The sequence below is a fragment of the Xenia sp. Carnegie-2017 genome, unplaced genomic scaffold (assembly GCF_021976095.1).
Source record: "Xenia sp. Carnegie-2017 unplaced genomic scaffold, XeniaSp_v1 HiC_scaffold_21, whole genome shotgun sequence".
NCBI classification, from domain to species: domain Eukaryota; kingdom Metazoa; phylum Cnidaria; class Anthozoa; order Malacalcyonacea; family Xeniidae; genus Xenia; species Xenia sp. Carnegie-2017.
Window position 1 is genome coordinate 7,054,224 of NW_025813484.1, and position 20,606 is coordinate 7,074,829.

The 20,606-nt window shown below is 36.3% G+C and overlaps 1 protein-coding gene and 1 pseudogene across 1 annotated transcript; both read right to left on the minus strand.

The window, feature by feature from the left end:
* Nucleotides 1-370: 370 nt before the first annotated feature.
* Nucleotides 371-13,558, minus strand: LOC124444525 (matrix-remodeling-associated protein 5-like). Its single transcript, XM_046995148.1, has 8 exons — nucleotides 13,352-13,558; nucleotides 12,013-12,112; nucleotides 5,729-6,082; nucleotides 4,837-5,271; nucleotides 4,144-4,431; nucleotides 2,892-3,260; nucleotides 1,919-2,191; nucleotides 371-1,226 (listed from the first exon to the last, which is right to left on the minus strand). The coding sequence occupies exons 2-8, from the start codon at nucleotides 12,074-12,076 to the stop codon at nucleotides 856-858; spliced, it is 2,154 nt and encodes a 717-aa protein (XP_046851104.1). The 5' UTR covers nucleotides 12,077-12,112; nucleotides 13,352-13,558; the 3' UTR covers nucleotides 371-855.
* Nucleotides 13,559-18,000: 4,442 nt separating this feature from the next.
* Nucleotides 18,001-20,415, minus strand: LOC124443953 (annotated as a pseudogene).
* Between the last annotated feature and the right edge of the window lie 191 nt (nucleotides 20,416-20,606).

Genomic DNA, 20,606 nt, shown 5'->3' on the forward strand with positions numbered 1-20,606 from the left:
TCTTACATAAATGTACCTCAGTTCGCTACTTTAAACTAATCATGTCTTGCAGTGCAGTCTTTAACCTCCGGAAAAAGTCGTCTTTTTTTAAAAAATGTGCAATTGATTTCAGTCACACTGACTCCTGTTATCTTAGCCAGATTAGTGTTTTTACGCATAATCCTTTAAACTTCAACCATAACTCCTACTCGGGCAACCAAAATCAAACGATGCATGATTTTAAAGTCTACAAGAACAGCTTTCGTAAATAATATACAGCTTTCGTGTATTCAGATTTTTGATTAATTTCTTTTCAACTTCACACAAGGAAAAGCAATTTTTGGTTTCAGTATACATATGAACACATATAATACCATCAAATCAAAGGAGATTTTGGTTTATATGATCTAAGAAAAAATATTTGAATTTTATTATGAACTGGTCGACATTATTTACATTACTCGAAAAAGAAATGAGAAAGTGACTTTGTCACTTTCCATTCGTTAAAGAACTCATGGATAAACCAATCAAACTACAGTATTTGTATCAGGGGACTAGAGAAACCAATCATATTACAGCATTAATATAAGTGGCCTTGCACACTTGGGTAGAAACTTTGAAACTTACCAAGGACTTAGTCAAACTACAACAACAAATAAGTCAGTTCGACTTTTGGCATAAATACTTCTAAAATATTACGATTTCATCCAAACCTGACTCAAATAATAAGTAGAGAGTACAAAAACATTCAGAATTCTGTAGCTCAATCGTTTATATATATGTATAAACACTTATTTACAAATTACTTATATTGTAAACTATATTTCAAAAAGTTTTCTCCAAGAGTTCGTTCCGTCTACTTATTCAGCGCTTCTTCTAAGAAACACCTACATGACGTATTCGACTGTTCACATGATTATAGAAGCATCTTTCATGCTCCCACCCGAATTTTAAATTTTCTTTGTGATATACCAATTGCGTTTCGAGCTTCACATGTGTATAAACCAGTATCATTAATGGTCGGTTTTCTATAGTGAAACTTAATCTGTAGACGTTCCTATCAAGTTTAGTCAGCCTCGCTTTCTGTGTTAGAATTTCTTGGTTTCGATGATTAGGTCCCAGGCTCCGTGAAATGCTCGCGGTGATCGCTTTTTCAGAAATAATCGTACAGTTCACTTCATGTCTTTGTCCGAGTTGTAACGATTTTTCTTGCAAAGGGACGATGATTGGTCTTGTGAAAAGCCATTCTGGAAATAAGTGATTTGCGCAGTTTAAATTTTTGCTACGATATATTCAAATAGCGCAATAAACTACTGGCGGATCGAAGCTCATTTGACACGAGGGGTGAAGAATTTCAAATGGGGGTGCATCGTTATCCTAGCTTAAGTTTCAAGGGGTTTTGGCTTTTGTGGATTTTTAGGGGCTTACAAATGATTGAAACTTGCGTAGTAATGAAAGTGTTAATACCTTTTTAAAAATATTTGATATGTTTTTTCAGTAAATAAATGTGCCTTTAGTAATTTATTTCAATTTTAATGTTTCAAGGAAAATGTACATGGTGGTAACTCAGTTGGTATATGGTGCCGATATAAAATGTATAATTGCTTTTAAAATGAGAACTTCTACTTTTACTTAGTCTTACTGTACAATTTCAGAGCCTCTAACACTGTTATATTTATCATGTACAGTACGTAATACCATTTAAGAATTTTGCTTTGAATGGTTGCTTGTGAGTTTGGTGGTGGTGGTGCGCACCCCCCTGTCCACCCGCCATAGAAAATCTGCCCCTGTAATAAATGTCTTTGGTTGCTTGCTTACAGCTGACTGTAGATATTGTTCAAAGTATTTTATATCATTTAACGAAGTCAAGTAAAATGTTATAACATATAGACAAGCTAGTTTGTCAATGTACTTCATGTACGTAAAATTATTATTTTACCTCTGATCCTAACGTCAAACGTTCGATTAACTAATCCCCAAATGTTGCGCACACTACATGTGTAATTTCCCGAGTCCTGGGGTCTAAGATTGTTAAGCACCAACCAATAATTCGAAAGAATCATTCTATCGGATTGCTTAAGTCTCTTGCCATTCTTAAACCAATTCACTAATGGCTTTGGGTCACCTGTTGCCTTGCAGTCCAGCTTTAATGGCCCAGTGTGTGGTATTTCGATAACAGACAAGTGTTGAACATTGGAATCAAATTTTGGACCTAAAATATCAACATTTATGGCAGTCAATACTAAACAATGTCCGTACATAGCAGTCAATACTAAACAATGTCCGTACGCAGTAATAATTTTTGTCTTTGCTATGTATTGAGTGTTTTCACTGTTTGTCATGTTGGCAGAAAAACTCGTTGAGTGAAAAAAGAATTTATGTTGATTTAAACGGACCATTTGCACATTCACACGCTGTTCACATTGCCCACTAGTTGAAATTTTATTGTAATCTTAAATGTTCAGTCGAATTTTTTTTTAGTCGCTTACATTATTCAAATATAATGGTTCTACCCTGAATATACTAATACAAGTACTACTAGATGTACTAGTAGATGTACTATTAGATGTACTACTAGATATACTACTGGAGATTACATCAGATATACTATTAGATATATTACAACATATACTACTACCTACACTATTACATATACTCTACATATACTACTACATACCCTACAAGATATACTAATATAGATATTACTAGACATATATTACTACTTTCCAGTTTTCTTCAGCACATGCAGCTCATGGTAATTAGCTATAAAATTTTTATCTATAAATAAGTTGAGGCGGTTTACATTTTATAACTCTTAAGAATGCGTCAAACTCTGAATCAGTTTTTAGCAAAGCAAATGAAGGAATGCTATTTTAAAGAAAAAAGTAAAATTCCTTAAGAACTCTTCTTACCATTTTTATTTGCACTTAAAAACGCGCTTCCATAATCCATACCGAATTGATTCCGAAGAACGCACGAGTACAATCCGAGATCATCTTCGGTGACGTTTTTTATCGTCAATTTTCCACCGTAGCGACTGCTCGTTCCAATTTTCACCTGCATCGGTGTGTAGTGAATAGGAGAAATAACGGTGAACAGCGAACTGTTGCTGAAATCCAATAATGGATATGTCGAAGGCACCAAATGCCATTTGTACCATCTGTAATCTGGCATTGGATTGCTTATCAGTTCGATACACTGTAATGATGCAGTCTTTCCTAATGTAGCTGTAACGTTCTTAGGATAGCTGTCCAGAAGTATTGGTCCTGATGGTACGCGCTCTGCAAAAAGAATCAACGCGTTTTTGCAGTTATGACTATTGTGAAAAAAAATAGTCCTAAAGTTGAACGTTAAACATATGCTGCATTAAAATTTTTTTGTTTCGGTTAATTGGCTGCATTAGACGCAGCTATTGAACGTTTGTGTATTTGTATTGCAGCGAAGAAGAACAATCACAAAACGGGGAAAGCTAATCAAATTTTTTGGCTGAAGAATTTTGAATAGTATGTTTCCTTTTGGTTGAAAAGCTTTCAAGGTAAGGTTTTCTATTTACATTTGGATGGCGGGTTTTAAAGATATATATTCATTACGACGGAGGATTTTCAAGGTACGATTCTATTTGAATGAAGCGTTTTCGAGGTAAGATTCTAAACTTTTTGATGCAATCAGCAAATGATGTCACGCGTTGCATGACCGCATTGCATAAGTTGAAGAACAAGAAGGCAATGCGCAGATTACAACAAAATTTGTAGCAATGTGTTACAAGACGTAAACACGGTAGATAATTTACGTCATACTTTATTACGTAGACAAAATAAAACAATAAGACGTACGCGCTGATTGGTCGATAGCTGAGTTTGCTTAGCCTATGCAAACCAGTCTGAGCTAAATCAATCAGAGAGAATTTGCAAATCAATCATGACACATGTTAGAGGAAAAATTAAAACATTAGTTTTAGTTTTATCTGTTTCTCATCGTTTTTATTGTATAAAAGAAACAAAAGATGTTTTTGCGTGTTTGCACTGGCTAATGCAAGCACAATCAAAATCTTTAATTTCTCAAGTACTACATCGCATTGCGTTGGTTGAAGAGCAACAACAATACAATGTGTAGTACCGATTGCAACAACATTCGTAACAATGAGTAACACATAAGATGACTTACGTAGTACTTTCAGCGTGATCTTATGCTCGTATACACCATATCTATTTGATACACGACACATGTACACTCCCGAATCGGAAATAAGTATATTTCGGATACGTAAAATGGGTGTCGTGGAGTTGACTTTTTCACCCAGCAGTCTGCGTTTAAATTTCTTGCCATCTTTGAACCATTGAAATGTCAGCGGGCTGGCTCCCGTCGCATGGCATCTGAGTCGTATTGTGTTATGTGTCGGTGTTGCCATGAAATTCCTGCGCAGTTTTTCATTGATGGGATAGGGTGCTGCACCTAACGAAAAATTTAAATAAAATGCATGTAGAATCCTTGAAAAATTGATAAAGTGGGATGGATTGGTAGCTACAAAATCATTGCTTGCTGTGTCTGTATGTCTATTTTGGAAAGTTTAAGCACAATACTTCATTTACAAAAAGCAGCCCATGATTTAGAATCCAGTCCCCCAAGATATCTAACTGCCGTGTGAAGTCAAGGTAAGGCAAGGAACACATCTTGAACAGTGGCAAAAAGCAAAAGTCATTGAGCCTTGCATGTTACCATAACGAAAAATAAACATAAAGTGTTTTCTTAAATTAGGAGATTTTACTTTTATATAAACAAAGCGTTCAGAAACAACTTTTTAATGTTTGAATATGTAATTGACATTCCAACAACTATATTGATTGCATACTGTTATACCTTCAGAAGATTTAACTTTTACTGATGCACTCGCATAACTTCTGCCATATTTGTTCTTCAAAATACACACGTATACTCCTGAGTTTTCCTCCTTCAGATTGTCTAGTGTCAGATGAAACACGTACGTATCGCCATTTTTTTCGTGCCGCGTTCTCGTTTGTATTGATGAGTGGGTTCTGGAAGTCCTTTGCTTCGGAAAAACAATTTTGAAGCCCTTTCCCTGACGAAGAAAGTCGTTCGACTTCATGTCATTGTGTTTCATCTGAATTCCTCGAATTCTGTTTTCGTTGTTTGGTGTGTTTAACTTCACCCAGCTGATTTGTGGTCGATGCCGTGTGTTTTTGCCAACACATCGTAATGTCGCGCTCTCCCCCACTCTCAGGGAAACGTTCTTTGTGCTGGACTCGACAACCGGTCGGCCATATCTTAATTTGTCTGTGAAAGAAAATCATACGTACATAAGAAAAAAGGCCCTTGAAAATTAAGATTAAGGCAGTTATATATCCTGTCATTTTATCGATTATATGTGTACAGACATATATATAGTCCAGTGCATTCATCACAGAAAACTGTTTTCTATATCAACTTCATTTAGACAGAACATGTTTTGCTATTCTTTTTATTTATCTACGTGTAATGTCATGAACTCCATTAAGTGATTCGTACGTTTTTAAAGCTCAAGATTATAAACTTCAAAGAAATAAGGTTGAATTTGCATGACAACAGTAAACTGATTTTAAGATCTTCAGTATCAGTTACCACGTTGGTTCCCTTTCTTCGTTTGTGCTTGTGGAAATTGCTATCTACTCCTTATATGCCCAGAAAGATATGTCTTTGCGTTTCAAAATATTTTCTGTTATTTCTGCAGCACTTAAACTACAAACAAACTTACGAAACACTTTCAAAAAAAAGCTTCTACTTCTTTCTTGCTTAGCCATGAGAACCTTACAAGTGTATACTCCTGTGTCACGAAGTTTCACTTCGTGAAATTTCATGAACCAAGCAGAACGAGGATGTTTTATTCTTTTACCATCCTTGAACCACCTATACCTCAGGCCGAGTAACGATACCATTTTTCGCCGGCTGTAATCTAAAGCCCTTCCAGATTTAATTCGTCTAAGATACTGGTACATTTTGGCAATGGATGCTCGAACTGGACAATGCAGCGTCACTGCCGACCCAACTTGCTCATTTATAAAGATTGGCTGTAACGTTCTTGTCTCTCTCGTTTGTTTAGTCGGTATTCCTAAAGGAGAAGAAAAAAAAGCCAGGTTACTGTATGGTTGCTAATGAAATGATTTCCATCTCTTAAATACGTCGATGTTTCATGCAATTGACTGCACAGCGATAGATAATTGAATAGATAATATGCCTCTCGACTCCTCCTAAATCTAGCAACGATCGATCCTACAAGAAATATATACAATGAGTTGGATGAATCATGTTGAACACAACTTCCTTATTTTCGTAAAGTCTTTTTCCTTGTTACCATGGCCATCATGCTCAATCACTGTGTGGCCTACGGAATCGACTTGCTGCAATGAAGTGAACCGCTGACCGTCAAAATGAATCACAATGGCCTCCATCAAAAAACTGAATCAAAGATAATAAGTAACGAAAAGACGATATGTCATCAGAGGGCTCTCTAAAGTCTAAATTCACAAAGCTACCAGTCGCGATTCACTGTTCTTTCAAAATTCTAACTGTTACTAAACCTTTATACTCAAGTCTGAATCATGAAGCCGATGGGAACGCTCGATGGGGCGTATTTATTTAAATTCTTTATATGTGCATTCCGAACTTTAACTACCTATAAATTCCACCTGATAATATTTCGAATATCTTGATCTCGTGGAAATAACATAAATCGAATGTAGGCAAAAATTTTGTTCAATATCGTTCGCATGCAAGATGTGCCGTTTGCTATCCCATAAGACATCTGTAAATCCGACTACGTACTTAATGCTCACTACCTTTGGCCTGTTGATGTTTTTTAACTAATGTATGATCATAAAAAATGCATCACATTGAAGCAGATAAGCTACTCCTCTTAGAAGATTCCACTGAGTTTTGGCATTTTCAAATTTGTGTCGTAGTCGTTTGGGTCTGTACTTTGAATTTCAACCTTTGGATTGACCAATATTGCAAAATTTGTTGTGTTTTAGAAAAAAATTGCAGTAATTTTAAAATAGTATTTTGATATTCTAAGAACAACACTTTTAACATTTTTTAAGACATGGGTCGCTTATCGGTTTGTTGTTTATTCAACAAAAAGTCCTGAAACTAATAAAAGCTCGAATCAATCACAACATAGGGCTGTTCAGACTGTTTAATCCTTGTGTATACAGACTGAAATCAGGAAATCGTTATTTACCTGCGTTAGATCTTATATACTTTAAATTGAATACTCGTCTTGTCGGTTGAAATTAATCTTCCGCATTTGTTCCCTTTCTTTTCTTTGTCGTAATTAAGAAGTTTGAATAAGATATTTCATCCGCTAGTCGATAAAGCAATGAAAACAATACCATCATAATTAACCATCTTTCCTGTTTTGCTTGCCCGGCTAATGTAAACGTTCTCAGGAAAATGGTCTTGAATTTGCTTTATGGTTGATGACACACGAAGATTTGCTATTTGTATCTCATTAATGCACATTTTCCAATTCAATTAACATTTAACAACAATCTAGTCAAATTTTTCATTGTAAATTAAAGAGAAATCTTACGATGAAGTTAAAAGAAACAAAAAATGCCTTTGCCAAACACTTAGGTCAACCGCGGGAAACTGAAACTTTTTATACAAGCATTTTTAACATAAGGAAAGGCGTCATTAAATTTATAAACTATTCTCTTGGAAAAATTTAAGAAGTTTGCAACACGAATTCCGAAACATGAAAAAGAGAATTCAACTTGAATTCTAATTCTCTGACGATGGCTTTGGAATAACGTTTGCAACATTAAAAGGGTCTTTTATAAATACATTCAAGATTATCCAACACTACATTTTCACCATAAAGACGTTGCAAATTACTGGTCATTATAGCCGAGAATAAAGTTTTCATTTTGGCGGGTTAAATCATAAAATAGCTAAACCTAAGGCCCTCTTGTCTTAAATATAAAGTTTCTCGTCGCCCTGTGTCGGTTCAACCATAATATAGCTAAACATAAGATAGTGTAAACCTACGCTAGGTCACGATTTAAGTCAAACCTATCTAAAATGTGAACCCAAACCAAACGTAAATCATTACATGATACACCCTAAGCTACTCTTTGCTGAGCATGAAGTGCATGTAATGTAACTTTGTTGATGGAATGTTTGAATAAGAAAAGAAAAATAGATATTTTCCCGAATTTTCATACAAAATTACGATTCCATTTAGTTATGCTGATAAATTCCTTTTGTAAATTTTTTCCGAGCAACGACGTGATATTTTTTGAATTGCATGAGGCAATTTTTCATCAACGAGTATGTAAGCTAGGAGCATAGAATTGGATTTTGAAGAATAACACTTTCACAATTCATGGAATAATTAAGGAAACTGAAAATTTACATGAAAAGCACGCAGTTGATACGCCCCTGCCATGAGGCTTGCCTTCCCTTTTTTGTGCGGTTTTTTTCCATCAAGTTGCCTTTACTACAAATGCGTTTTGCGGATGAAGCAATCGATGCGGTTTTTCATTAGTGTTGTTCAAGCTGCGCGCGCATGATGCGTTGACATTCCAAACCTTTTAACACGTTGTCAGCGCGTACAACCGTGATGTTTATTTCTTTTGCGAGTTTTGTCAAGCGCACTTGTGATGGCACTTAATCAGGTATTTCTTTAATGTGCATTCATCAATTGGATATACGACTTCGAGAACTTTCGTGGCAAATAACACTGCTGTTGTTGATTATCGTAAAAAGGTATAAAAAACTAGTTGATCAGGGTGTCGAGGACGCGTGTCCTTCCTGCTATGCCGCGATTTTTTTAAATTTTGAGTCCTGTTAAGTCAATTTTCCTAAGAAAAAAGCAAAACCCGCGATTACGTAAACAAATCAAACCACAATGAAGTTAATCGTTTACATAAACATAGTCCTGTGACGTTTTTTGTAATTGCCATGAAATTAGTGGATTAAAAAGTTAGCCAAAAGGAAACTTACAATTTCTGGTTGATGTTTTTTGGAAAAACATTCTAACCTGTAAATCCTCGCACAAACATTACCACTAACACAAAAGAACAAAACTTAGCCAATTCCTGTGGCAAAAGTATGTTCTCATTAACCTTCATTTATACAAGCAAAAAACAGATGGTTTGATGATAGCTCAAGTGCACTGTAACCTGATGATACCGCATTAAACATATCTAAATCACTGAAGTCGATGCATGGCTTAACTTTCATCGCTTCCATTGAAACACGCGTTCCGTACAATAAATCATCGTTGCTCTCTCGCATGCTGAGAGAGGAATGTTGGCTTATGTTGCAAACGTCCAAGGAAAGAGAATTGATTTGATGGATTGCTCAATAATATTTGAAAATAGTTCTAAAGATAGCAAATACCATAGTGAATGGTAAAAGTAATATAATAAGTTGATAGTTCTTAAAAGAACTGTTTTAAGTAAAGAGCACTTACCCATTAGTTCTAAATTAAATAACACGATGCATTTTAACACCTGAGGAGTAGTCTGCCGAAATGCATCGTGTCGTTTAATTTAGAACTACCGGGTAAGTGCTCTTTACTTGAAACAGTTCTTTTAAGAACAATCAACTTATTATATTACTTTTACATTCACTATGGTATTTGCTATCTTTAGAACTATTTTCAGATTTGTCACCACGACAAAGTCTCTATTTTATCGATAATATTTGGTGGCATACGTACGATTTGCAGACGAGTGTCGAGCTTAAGTTATGACTGCAAGTCTTAGCACGTGACAAGCCAAAGATTTTAAAACTTTGTGCTCTCCGGGGTTGGCGAATATTTTATCTTAAAACGGTTTTGGTTGAAAGTTTCAAAGTCACGTCAAAGATTAGCCATAAAAATACAGTTTTTGATGATCCAAACGACATAGCTACTAGATTTGTGTAGAAGTAGCTGAAAAGAGCAAACTTTTGATAACAGTATCATCTATTGTGCCTTCAATCAATCCATCAAGCATTGCTTTAACTCTTTACCATTAAATTTTCTGTCATGCTACACTGTGTTAAAGCGTTCTTTATTTGTCCCATAAGCCATTCAATCCATCAAACCTTGCCCTAACCCTGTACCATTAAAATATCTTTTATGCTTCACAGTTAAAGCGTTCCTTATTTATCCCAAGCTCAATTTAAAACAGTAATTAACTTCATCCCTGAAATGTAGTTTGGTTAGAAATGCATCAGTCATTAGATGGCAGTGATTTCTTGAAAGAAATTGCTCGAATTCTTTGTAGTCAATTTAGTCTTGAAGACTCTTCGCTTGAAAGTGAAGCACCCTTAGCATTAAGAGGATTTAGTTTTTACTTGAATTGGATCAAGTGGTTTTCTTCTGTCCATCACAAATTTAGTCATGCAAGCTGAGTTTATGATAAAATAGATTTTTCGCGAACATTTTTTGGTAAACTAATCCTCATTCATCCACTTTATAATATTTCAACTGTTGATTGCAAATTATGTGTTGTGGCATTTGAAAATGCAAACGTGATTGCTCTGGTATTGTCGTCATTGTATTTTTATACAATAAGCCTGTAATGGCCCTGCGTGATTATATGTGCTTCAAAACACGTAAATTTGTGAAACACTTTAGGCATTTTTGTGGGATTTTTTTTTCACAATTCTCACGCGATACTGATAACAGCGTATGGATAATTATTGATTGTAAATATTCCATATTCAACTCCCCCAAAAGCAAAGAATGCATTTTAAGTGGCGAACTTATAACTGACTTTCCCAAAAAAACGAGTAGAGTAGGAAACAAAATTACAAATAGATATCAGTTGCTACAAACTGGCTGGTTTCAATTATGTGAGCATTATGCCGGCCACTGATAGCCATTAAACATTGCGCAAAATTAACCTTAACCCTTTCAGGCGAACATCCAGAAGGAAAAACTAAAATACTGTCATCTTTTTTTTGCATGGAAAAAACAGCAACAAATATTTCAGTAATTACAAGAGATACAAGAAGATTTGTGATTCGCAGAAATATATTGGTTTTTTGGTCAGTCATACTATGTTGTTGGTTAGTTACATAAGCACCACGAAGCTACCAACTGTTTGTGAAGTTTACCTCTTTTCAAACTTGTCATTCGTCACGTCGTTAAAAACTAACTACTCACGATTCTCTATCTGATTAGCAGAGTCGAATTTTTACAGTGAACGTTGTGGCAGACTGATAGGTGTTATTCAACAAAATTCTACTTTTAGTATAAGTGCCTCGAGGCCAACGAGCACAAAAACTATAAAAAAATCATTGTGTAGAAAAGGCTTAAGCATTATTGGTATTCTCAAACGGCTTATTTACGTTAGCTTTTGCACTGTACCGAAGACTAATTACATCAGTTGAAACATTTGCGTTGCCGGTCTTGTCAAAAATGTAAATCTATACGTGTTTTGACGTAAAGGATTACTCACAGTATGTTAATATGTGTTGTTTTTATATCGGAATGACGCTTTCCATCTCGGGGAAGTACAAAATGGTAATGAATATTTCACACTTTACAACTTTCAAGCGTTTATCTTTTTATTAGATTATTGTCCTGTGCATTCAATCTTCTGTTCTAAATATAGCCACCGACAAAAAAACGATGAACGCACATCTCCTTAACTTCGGAAAGAACTCGCGCAAAGTATGCTAATAATCTTCGGGAATGTCATTGTTATGTAGTCGTTAAAGAGACTTTCTGATATATATTATAGCTTTAAATAAGTTAGCCAAACATAGTGTAAATTTATAGAAGCTGCCGCTGATCGCTCAAAATGCCTTGCTCGCCGTGACTGTACGCATAATTTAAGCTTCGCATTAATCGAACGCTCAAGAAGAAAAGTTTTAGTATATGCTTCCACACAATTCTTATACAAGTGATTAATAAAATTTTCAACTTGTGCGTGACAAACCTTCGCGTTTTTTTAACACGTTGAAGTACTACTCGAGACTCAATATGCTCTGTTAAAAGAGAAATGTTTATCAGAGTTGCCAACATTTTTTAAGATAACCTACCCGAAGATTGTCTTGCACAATTCATGTGAGCTATGCACATTATAATTACGACAAGTTTTTTCATCTTCGTTTTCCAAAATTTAATATCAGCTCGTACGACCTGAAATATTAACAAAAATGTATTTCACTAGTCAAGTTTACACATGGAGTGCTTGCGTAATCTGGACTATGTCTGTCTATATGGTACTCCTGATTTTATTTGCTTCCCGCCTCTAAGATCTTCATCTTCCTTAATAGTGACATTTCCAACAGGAAAAGGAACATATGTTTGTGTTCTGAACGATTCCTTTGGAATCGAAGGGAGTTTTTGAGAACAGAAATGCGTTTGTGTTTGAAGAACATCGCTCAACCCATATCCCGCCCGCGCAATTAAGAAGCAACGCAGCCTCGGGTATAACTGCTGTTGTCTTTGATTGGCTCGAATAAAAAACTTAGTTGATGTTAGCGCAGTAACTACATATAAGACCCCATGTGGTAACATGTATGGACAAAACAGGAAACTCTATGTCATTGAGTGATCAAGCGATTGTAGTAACGACATGGACTTTTTAGCTAGAAAAGATTTCAACTTATTTCAAGGCTAAACGCAGCAACACGCAACATTGATTTTCCTTCTTTCGGGGGGAGATTTCTTGCTTCGTAAATCATAAACTACGAAAATGATGACAATCGCACATGTCATGACACTTAGAAATATGTATAATTGCATGTAAAGCATTTAGAAGATGAAAGAACGTGTATGATTTACAAAATATAAATGGTACAATAATGGTGATTGATCATACTGATGCTTGGAACCGCAAAATTCCTTTTCATTTGCGTGTTTACTGCAGTTTTCCTCATTTTAAATTATACTAAAAGGGTTTTTTGTTGATACACAAAATATATCCCGTACTGCGTTGAATTTAGATGCGCCTTCGTTTGCGCTCAAGTATGAAGCTGATCTAAGTCGAGTGAAAAAAGGCTACCAGCGTAAGAAATGGTGTTAAGTTACATTAAAATGTTTTGACAATGGTAATGCTACCATGCGATTTGCCTGCCATTTTAACATGTGAACTTTTTCATAAAATTATTCGATTTCGAATTGACTTGGCCAGGCAACCGGCTCCGGGAAGTAAGCCGTATCATAATTTGGCTGTGCCATGAGCAACGGCCGAGTAGCAGTATTTTACATGAAAAGGTAGTTCATGCTTGGCAGCTCGGTATAGAAATGCACAAAATTTTTTCCCACTGGTATATTTTTCAACTTACTCTAAACTAAACCATCGTCAGACATTGCGAAACAAAGAATTATAAACTATTAATGAATAGAATATAAAATTGTAAACTTAACACCTACCGTTTTTGGAAGATTAGTTTAAGCGTATCCACCCCTGGAACAGATGGGTTTTCGTAACGCTGTTATGCGAAAGAGTCTTTCCTCGAGCGCTTGCTCTAGCTATTTATATGGCAATGCAAGTGAACTGTTTGCGTATTAAAAGGTGTTGACATGTTCAAAATAATCGAATAGTGCATTTCATACAGCTCTTTCCGGAATATGTTCCGGACTACAAATACCTTCAATCGTTGATTGCATGAATATGTTGCGCGCGCATTGAAGCGCTGACCTACTTTGCATAGTATGCGACGTCTCCTGTTATTACATCTTGCGATAAATCAAGAGGTTCTTCCTATGCACGAATTATAGAAATCTGATTTTATGTTTTAAACACCAAAGAGCAACATGCTTCTAATCTCTTCATTACGAAATCTGTAAAATATAATTACGTAGATACATCTGTTGATTAGGTGGAAAACTTGCTTTCGTTTGATAATGTGTACATTCAGTACACAAGCGCACACACGCACGCGCTCTAAAATATTCAAGTACTTTTATTGTCCAGCGCCGCGATGGCGCCACGAATAGAAGGAAATGCCCACTATCTCCTGCGTTAACTGATCAAACAAGATTTTATAGATAGCAAGGCGAATGGTATACGTTCACAACGACACGAGTTTCCCTCCGCACAGACATTTGCAAATTGGTGAATGGATGTTGAAACGATAAGCAAATATTACAGAGTGTTTGTGCCGACTTGTTTTACCAAATATGATCCATGCATCTATAAATGAGGCGATAAAGTCTTGAATATGTGAATGTTCTCGAGTAATTACCGAATGGCAATCTCTTGGCTACGTTAAGTCGTTATATCCCAATGCATTCGTTCATTAGGTTTATGTTCATGTTGATGCATTGACAATAAGCGTGACGTGGCACTGACGTGTGTTACCAGCGAGCAAAGTAAAAAAATGAGTGAAAATTGTGGTTTACTTTAAGAGTTTCAATGCTGTTTCAGTTAAGCTAATTATATAATGATGAAATGTTTGTCGAGTTTGTGGTTTGTTATCTATTCACAATGTGGCCCATTATCTAATGATTTATAGACATACTTGTATCTTTGACAATAAATACAAATTTGGAGACTTAACTTTAAACATTTAGAACCCACGTTCTATTTAATTCAAAATGGGGGCAGGTGGGTGCCCACGTAAAACCTCTCGCTCTAGATTATGCAACGCGTTTTTGTTACATCAAGCAGATCCGTGGTGTTGTCAATCGTTTGCTTTCAAAACAACGACCAATTTTAATGCTGGTATAAGCAAATGAGAAATAATATAGCCATTGAGAAAAAGTCCCATTTTCATCAACATTCGAAAGACATTTTCGTATCTTACCTCCATTTGTGGTGGTGCCTCGGAGGCTGTCATTTGAGATAGGTTTTACATTACCTTCATGCACTGGCCTCTTTATTGAAAGTGAATAACTTCAAGCTCACTGCAAATAGGATTTTCACCGCTAACTGCTTAATGTTCATTCTTTACTTAGCCGCAAAAAAATCTCACAAACTAGTTGAGTAGACTTCTGGTACTTTCTTTACTTATACTTAACATGTGTTGGTCTCTTTGAGAATTTACAAATTAACGTGGAATATAATTTCGTTTTAACGAGCTTTGATACCCCTTAGGATAGATTATAAATATCATTGTTATTATTATTATTTTATTCATCCAGGATGCCTACGTCACAGAAGTGTTTGTCGGTGCGGTATTGGAACTAAAAAATTTACAGAAAATGTTTAGCAATGTCTAATTTTTTCTCATAATTTAAAGCACCATGGAATTAATGCGATGTCAAAACAGTGCGTCAAACTGGTTGTTAGAAATATGCAAAATACAGCTGATATAATTATAGAATAGAGTATTTTTTTATACAAGCACATTCCATTCCTTATCGCAATAACAAACGAATATACAAAATCCAAAAAATATGGCGAGGCTTTCGAGCCGGGAATTCTAAGTCAGGGAATAATCGCGCTAACTGAATAGATATCAACGAGTTTGTCTCCTTTCTATGAACACAACATTGATTAAGAATCTTCAAAAGAAAATGAGTCCGCCTTTAGCTTCTATCCAACTGTGATAGGATGAAGTGTCAAGAGAGCACTTGATTGTACGAACAACATCAATTTTCCAAAAGTGAGGAACTTGTCAAGGCGAGCACATATCCGTAGCCGAAAGGGCCAATTATTATCCATTTGAAACACGAATTATCATTAGTAAACTAAGCAACGTACTAACGATAACAGAATTCACGTGGCGAAATAATGCATCTCTCCTTTTACGCCAGCTGAGTGGAAGTTGTCATAAACTGCGAGCTACGTTTGAGTTCGCTTAGCCATGAAAACATCGGAGTAATTTTACACTGAGTGATTAAAATCACTTTTTAATGGTGACGAAGTTTCCTGTTGTGGTTAGAGTTAAAAGCATATCTACAACAGCGGTCTCTAAGTTGGAGATCTGACTTCCATCTCGGTCTGTTCTTTTTATTCGCATGTAGGAATTGATTAACGAAGGAGCACCTGCTAAGTAATCCTCGTCAAATTCTCTTGCTGTGTCATTTGAAATGTTTGCTCTTATTAAAGAATAATTACAAAAAAGGAAATGGGATTATAAGTTTTATTCGTCGTGGTTTTAGTTGTCAGAAGTTGGTTCAGTCACAGATCGGCCAAATCAATATGTGCCAAATACAACCACGCATTTCTATCCTTCAATAGCGTCCTTGCGCGCGCACAAGCTTTTCTAATCAAAACGACACCAAGCACTTGAATGATGACGCCAGCAAATAAATTTTCATATGTAGAAAGCTTTCAGGAACATAAAGAAATTGCAGGAACTAAAACAAGCTTGTAGCAACGCTACTTAACTCGTATTTCGCTGCATTTCTATTCGTTCTGGCGCCTGTTGTTTGAATGCGTTTGTGGTTTCTGTATCTCTTACCATTTCCATGCTGAGCGAGTAAAAGAATGGGCTGGCGTTATGTTATTTGATATTCCTTCCTAGGATGGAGTTAAGAGAGGTCACGATCGAAAATACTACAAGAATGGATGGAAAATGTTATCAGGATAACGCTTTAGTTCTAACTTTGAATATTTTTAATGGTTTCTTGCGTGAAAACGTACATATTTCCTCTTTCCTCTTAGATTACTAAAACCATGTACACAGTCAAATAGGGAAAAATACTCATTTAGGTTAAACAACATTAACCAGAGTGTCAATGTTTGTGTCGACTTTGTTTTTGTTTCGTGAGTTGCTCGTTTGGAGAACTGGTTTGGTACCCAAACGAAATTTTGTCACTTGCAAACTGCGGCATTAACTTTAACGAGTATTGCATGAAAATATTGGTAGCGTGAATGAGACGATGGTAACGTAAGTGAGGTGGTATGAGGATCATCGGTAATGTTGTTAACATAATGATACAATGATAACTCGTACTGTTCAATAAGGTAATGGTATGCTGAGTAAAGTAATATGACGTGTTGGTGAGGTGATGCCAACGTGGATGAGGTGATGGTAACGTGAGTGAGGTGGTATTAGCGTAGGTAAGATGATGGTAACGTGGGTAAGGTGATGATGACGTGGGTAAGATAATGGTAACGTGGGTAAGGTGATGGCAACGTGGGTCATATAATGGTAACGTGGGTAAGATGATGGTAACGTGGGTAAGATGATGGTATATTAGGTAAGATGATGGTATCGTGGGTAAGATGATGGTAACGTGGGTAAGATGATGGTAACGTGGGTCAGATGATGGAATGGTAAGGTAACGTAACGTGGGTCAGATGATGGTAACGTGGGTAAGATGATGGTAACGTGGATGATGGTAAGATGGATGGGGAATGGATGGAATGGATGGATGATGGTAATGGTAAGATGATGGTAATGGGTAAGATGATGGTAAGATGATGGTAATGGAGATGATGGTAATGGATGATGGTAACATGGTGATGGTAACGTAAGACATGTTGGTAACGTGGGTCAGATGATGGTAACGTGGGTAAGATGATGGTAACGTGGGTAAGATTATGGTAACGTGGGTAAGATGATGGTATCGTGGGTAAGATGATGGTATCGTGGGTAAGATGATGGTATCGTGGGTAAGATGATGGTAACGTGGGTAAGATGATGGTAACGTGGGTAAGATGATGATATTGTGGGTAAGATGATGGTAACGTAGATAAAGGTATCTTAGGTATTCAGAACAACCATTTCAACGGATGATAAAAACTCAAACCTTTTTGGATTGTTACGCCTTGAAATACGACATTATTTGCTTTTTTGATGAAAAATTCATTCAGCTGTATGCAAAAAAGGAAACTTATTCAATAGTTACACGGAACACGATCCTCATCCTCTTCTAGAAATTGTGACATGGCCTGTTAATCCCCAAGCAAAACGTGACATGAATAAATGAGTCTGCTATTATTAATTTTTTATCTGTCAGCATTATCATCTTTATATTTACTTCGTGGCATGAATGAATGAATGAAAATCTTTATTTGACATGCTGGCCTCCGTCAACCGAGGTTGATCTCCACGAGGGGCGTGCTTTTCTTGGAATAAAATTACAAAATTTACCAATCAATTGGCACACTAACATGGACATCAATGTTTTTACGAACGTTATTTTTGTAATCTCACATACCGAGAGCTTAGTCATGATAATGAATTTTGAAAGCATTTTAATGCGGGATTAAAACGTTTTTGACCCGATTCATTCATTCGAGAAAATATTTTGTTTGTGGCTAGACCATTATATGAAGTTATATAAAATGAAAGTACAACCTCAGTTTCTATCTGATATGTACATGAAATGAAGCTACGTGAAGAAATCAGAACACAGATGCCCCAAAATGAGCTCTGCTTATGATCATGTCGACTGCAGGTTCCCAAATATTCGCTCTGGCATCGTACGTTTCAACTGATTGAAGGAACTGACCGTTAAAACCACCAAGTGCATACAGTCGACTTTTCATTGCGACCAAACACAAAGCTGACCTATGAAATAGAACACTGAGGCGATTATGGTGTACGAAGTAACTTTAGCTTTAAATAATTAATTCAGAGTCAGAAGATGACTGCCGCTAAGTTCGTCAAAACATCAGTCAACATCAACACCAACAGTCCTTCTCAGGACTCTACTAACCAATGCGATCTACATTTACCAACTCTTAACGATAATTCCGAGCTCAAACCATTCACTTTTAATATATTCTTCTCTACCAATGGGTATTATAAAATATTCTTATACCTATTGAAGACTAATGGCAACATCTTTTAAAACATCAGGATGTATTTTAAAGCACATCATAAAACGTTTTGTTGAGCTTTCTATGTATTTCCTTATATTTCAAAGAAGTTTTATTTAGAAATACCTGGGCACGTTCATGTCAGCAATTGCTGTCCACTTGTTTTCCCGCGGATCATACATGCATGCATCCTTACAATGCTTAACACCGTCAAAACCCCCCGCGAAGTACAGAACGTTGTCCATTGTTGTGACACCTGCCACTGATCTCTCATTCCCTAACGCGATCGACGAGGAATATAAAGAATATTTCAATCAACAAGTCCATAGCATTCGAACTGACATGTGATCAAATTTATTTTTAAAGCATACCCATTGATTTCACTGGTACCCAGCAATCTTTGCTGACGTCGTAGCATTCAACACTTTCTAGTCGTCTGACGCCATCATGACCACCAACAGCATAAATTAAACCACCAATGCTCGCCGTACCAAGATACATTCTGGGCGTTGCCATTGGTGCACAGCAACTCCACTCATTCTTACATGGATCAAAGCTTTCAACTGATTTTTGCCTGACAATCCCGTCGGTTCCTCAAATGGCAAAAATCCTGTTGTGTGATTGGGATGCAGCGAGGTACTTTCGTGGCCTCGACATACGACACATGCTTTGCCAAATATTCATTTCTGTATTGTAACCTTCACAGACGTCTAAAAATACACCGGAAGTGTAACCTCCCAAACAATAGATCATGCCTCGTAACTTAGCAACACCTATTCCATATCGCTCACATGGCATATCTGCTGCAGATTCCCATGAGTCTGTGTACATATTATATAATTCTACTGCATTTACAGCATTGGTACCATTTAATCCTCCAATCGTGAGCAGCTGGTCTCTATAGCCATCTGCAACCCTCGTGGAATTCTGCAAAACAAATGAGCTTTTCTGTTTCTCAGATAGAGGAGCAAATGAAAATCTCAAGGCTTTTTGAGCTTTTTCATTACAGACTAAATTGTTGCATATTAACTTGTTTTTCAAAACAGAATTTCTGAGGTAATCAGCTGTCAATGAGCCCAAGCAAACACAATCCAAGAGATCCGGAAGGCAGACTTCTCTTGTACCAGTTGATCCAATCCATTTTAAGCAGGCTTTGAAAACTTCTTCTTCTGAGTTTATTGATAAATTTGGATCCCTGAGAATCGTTTTAACCTGATTCAATGACAGACAAGGAAATTCGTCGTCTTGATAAATACTTGGAAAATTTTTCAAGATGAATTTGAAGGAAAATGCAGCAAGCTCGCGACAGTTCTGGTGTTCAGCTAGGGCCCAGATACCAAGACAATTTGAAGTGTGTAATTGCTCTTGCAAATAATCACAACATATTTTTTCCACTTCTTTAATTTGAAGTAGACTTGAAGCAGTCAACAGGCATTCTACGTTGCTACTACTAACATCAAGTTTTGAAGAGTAAGCAAACCGCACAAGAGAAGCAATTGTGTCCCCATCAATGCTTTCCAGTTTCACAACTTTTTGTGTACTTTCCCACAGGTCCGCTGTAAACATACCTCGAAAGTAAGGGCTGATGGCAGACAGTATTAAACGATGGGCTTCGATCGAATATCCATCGCGACCCATGATTTCAACGTCGCACAACTGTCTTGCCTCCCACATACAACAAATGTTGTCGTAAAGCTTGCAAGAAAGGTATTTTCTCGAGCACATCTTTCCTTTTCCTGCTGATGAAGTTTGAAAACGATGTATATGCAATGTTTACAAATATACAATCACAATTCACAACACCTAAATGTAAATTGTGTTAAAATCAGTGTTGCCACTTAGAACTTTAGAATTTCCGTAAGAAATTCCGTATGAGTATAATGGTATAACCATTGAGTATAACCAATGGTTGAACTAAATCAAAATTTACCCAATGGTAACTGTTAAACCTTATGAAGTGCTGAGGCC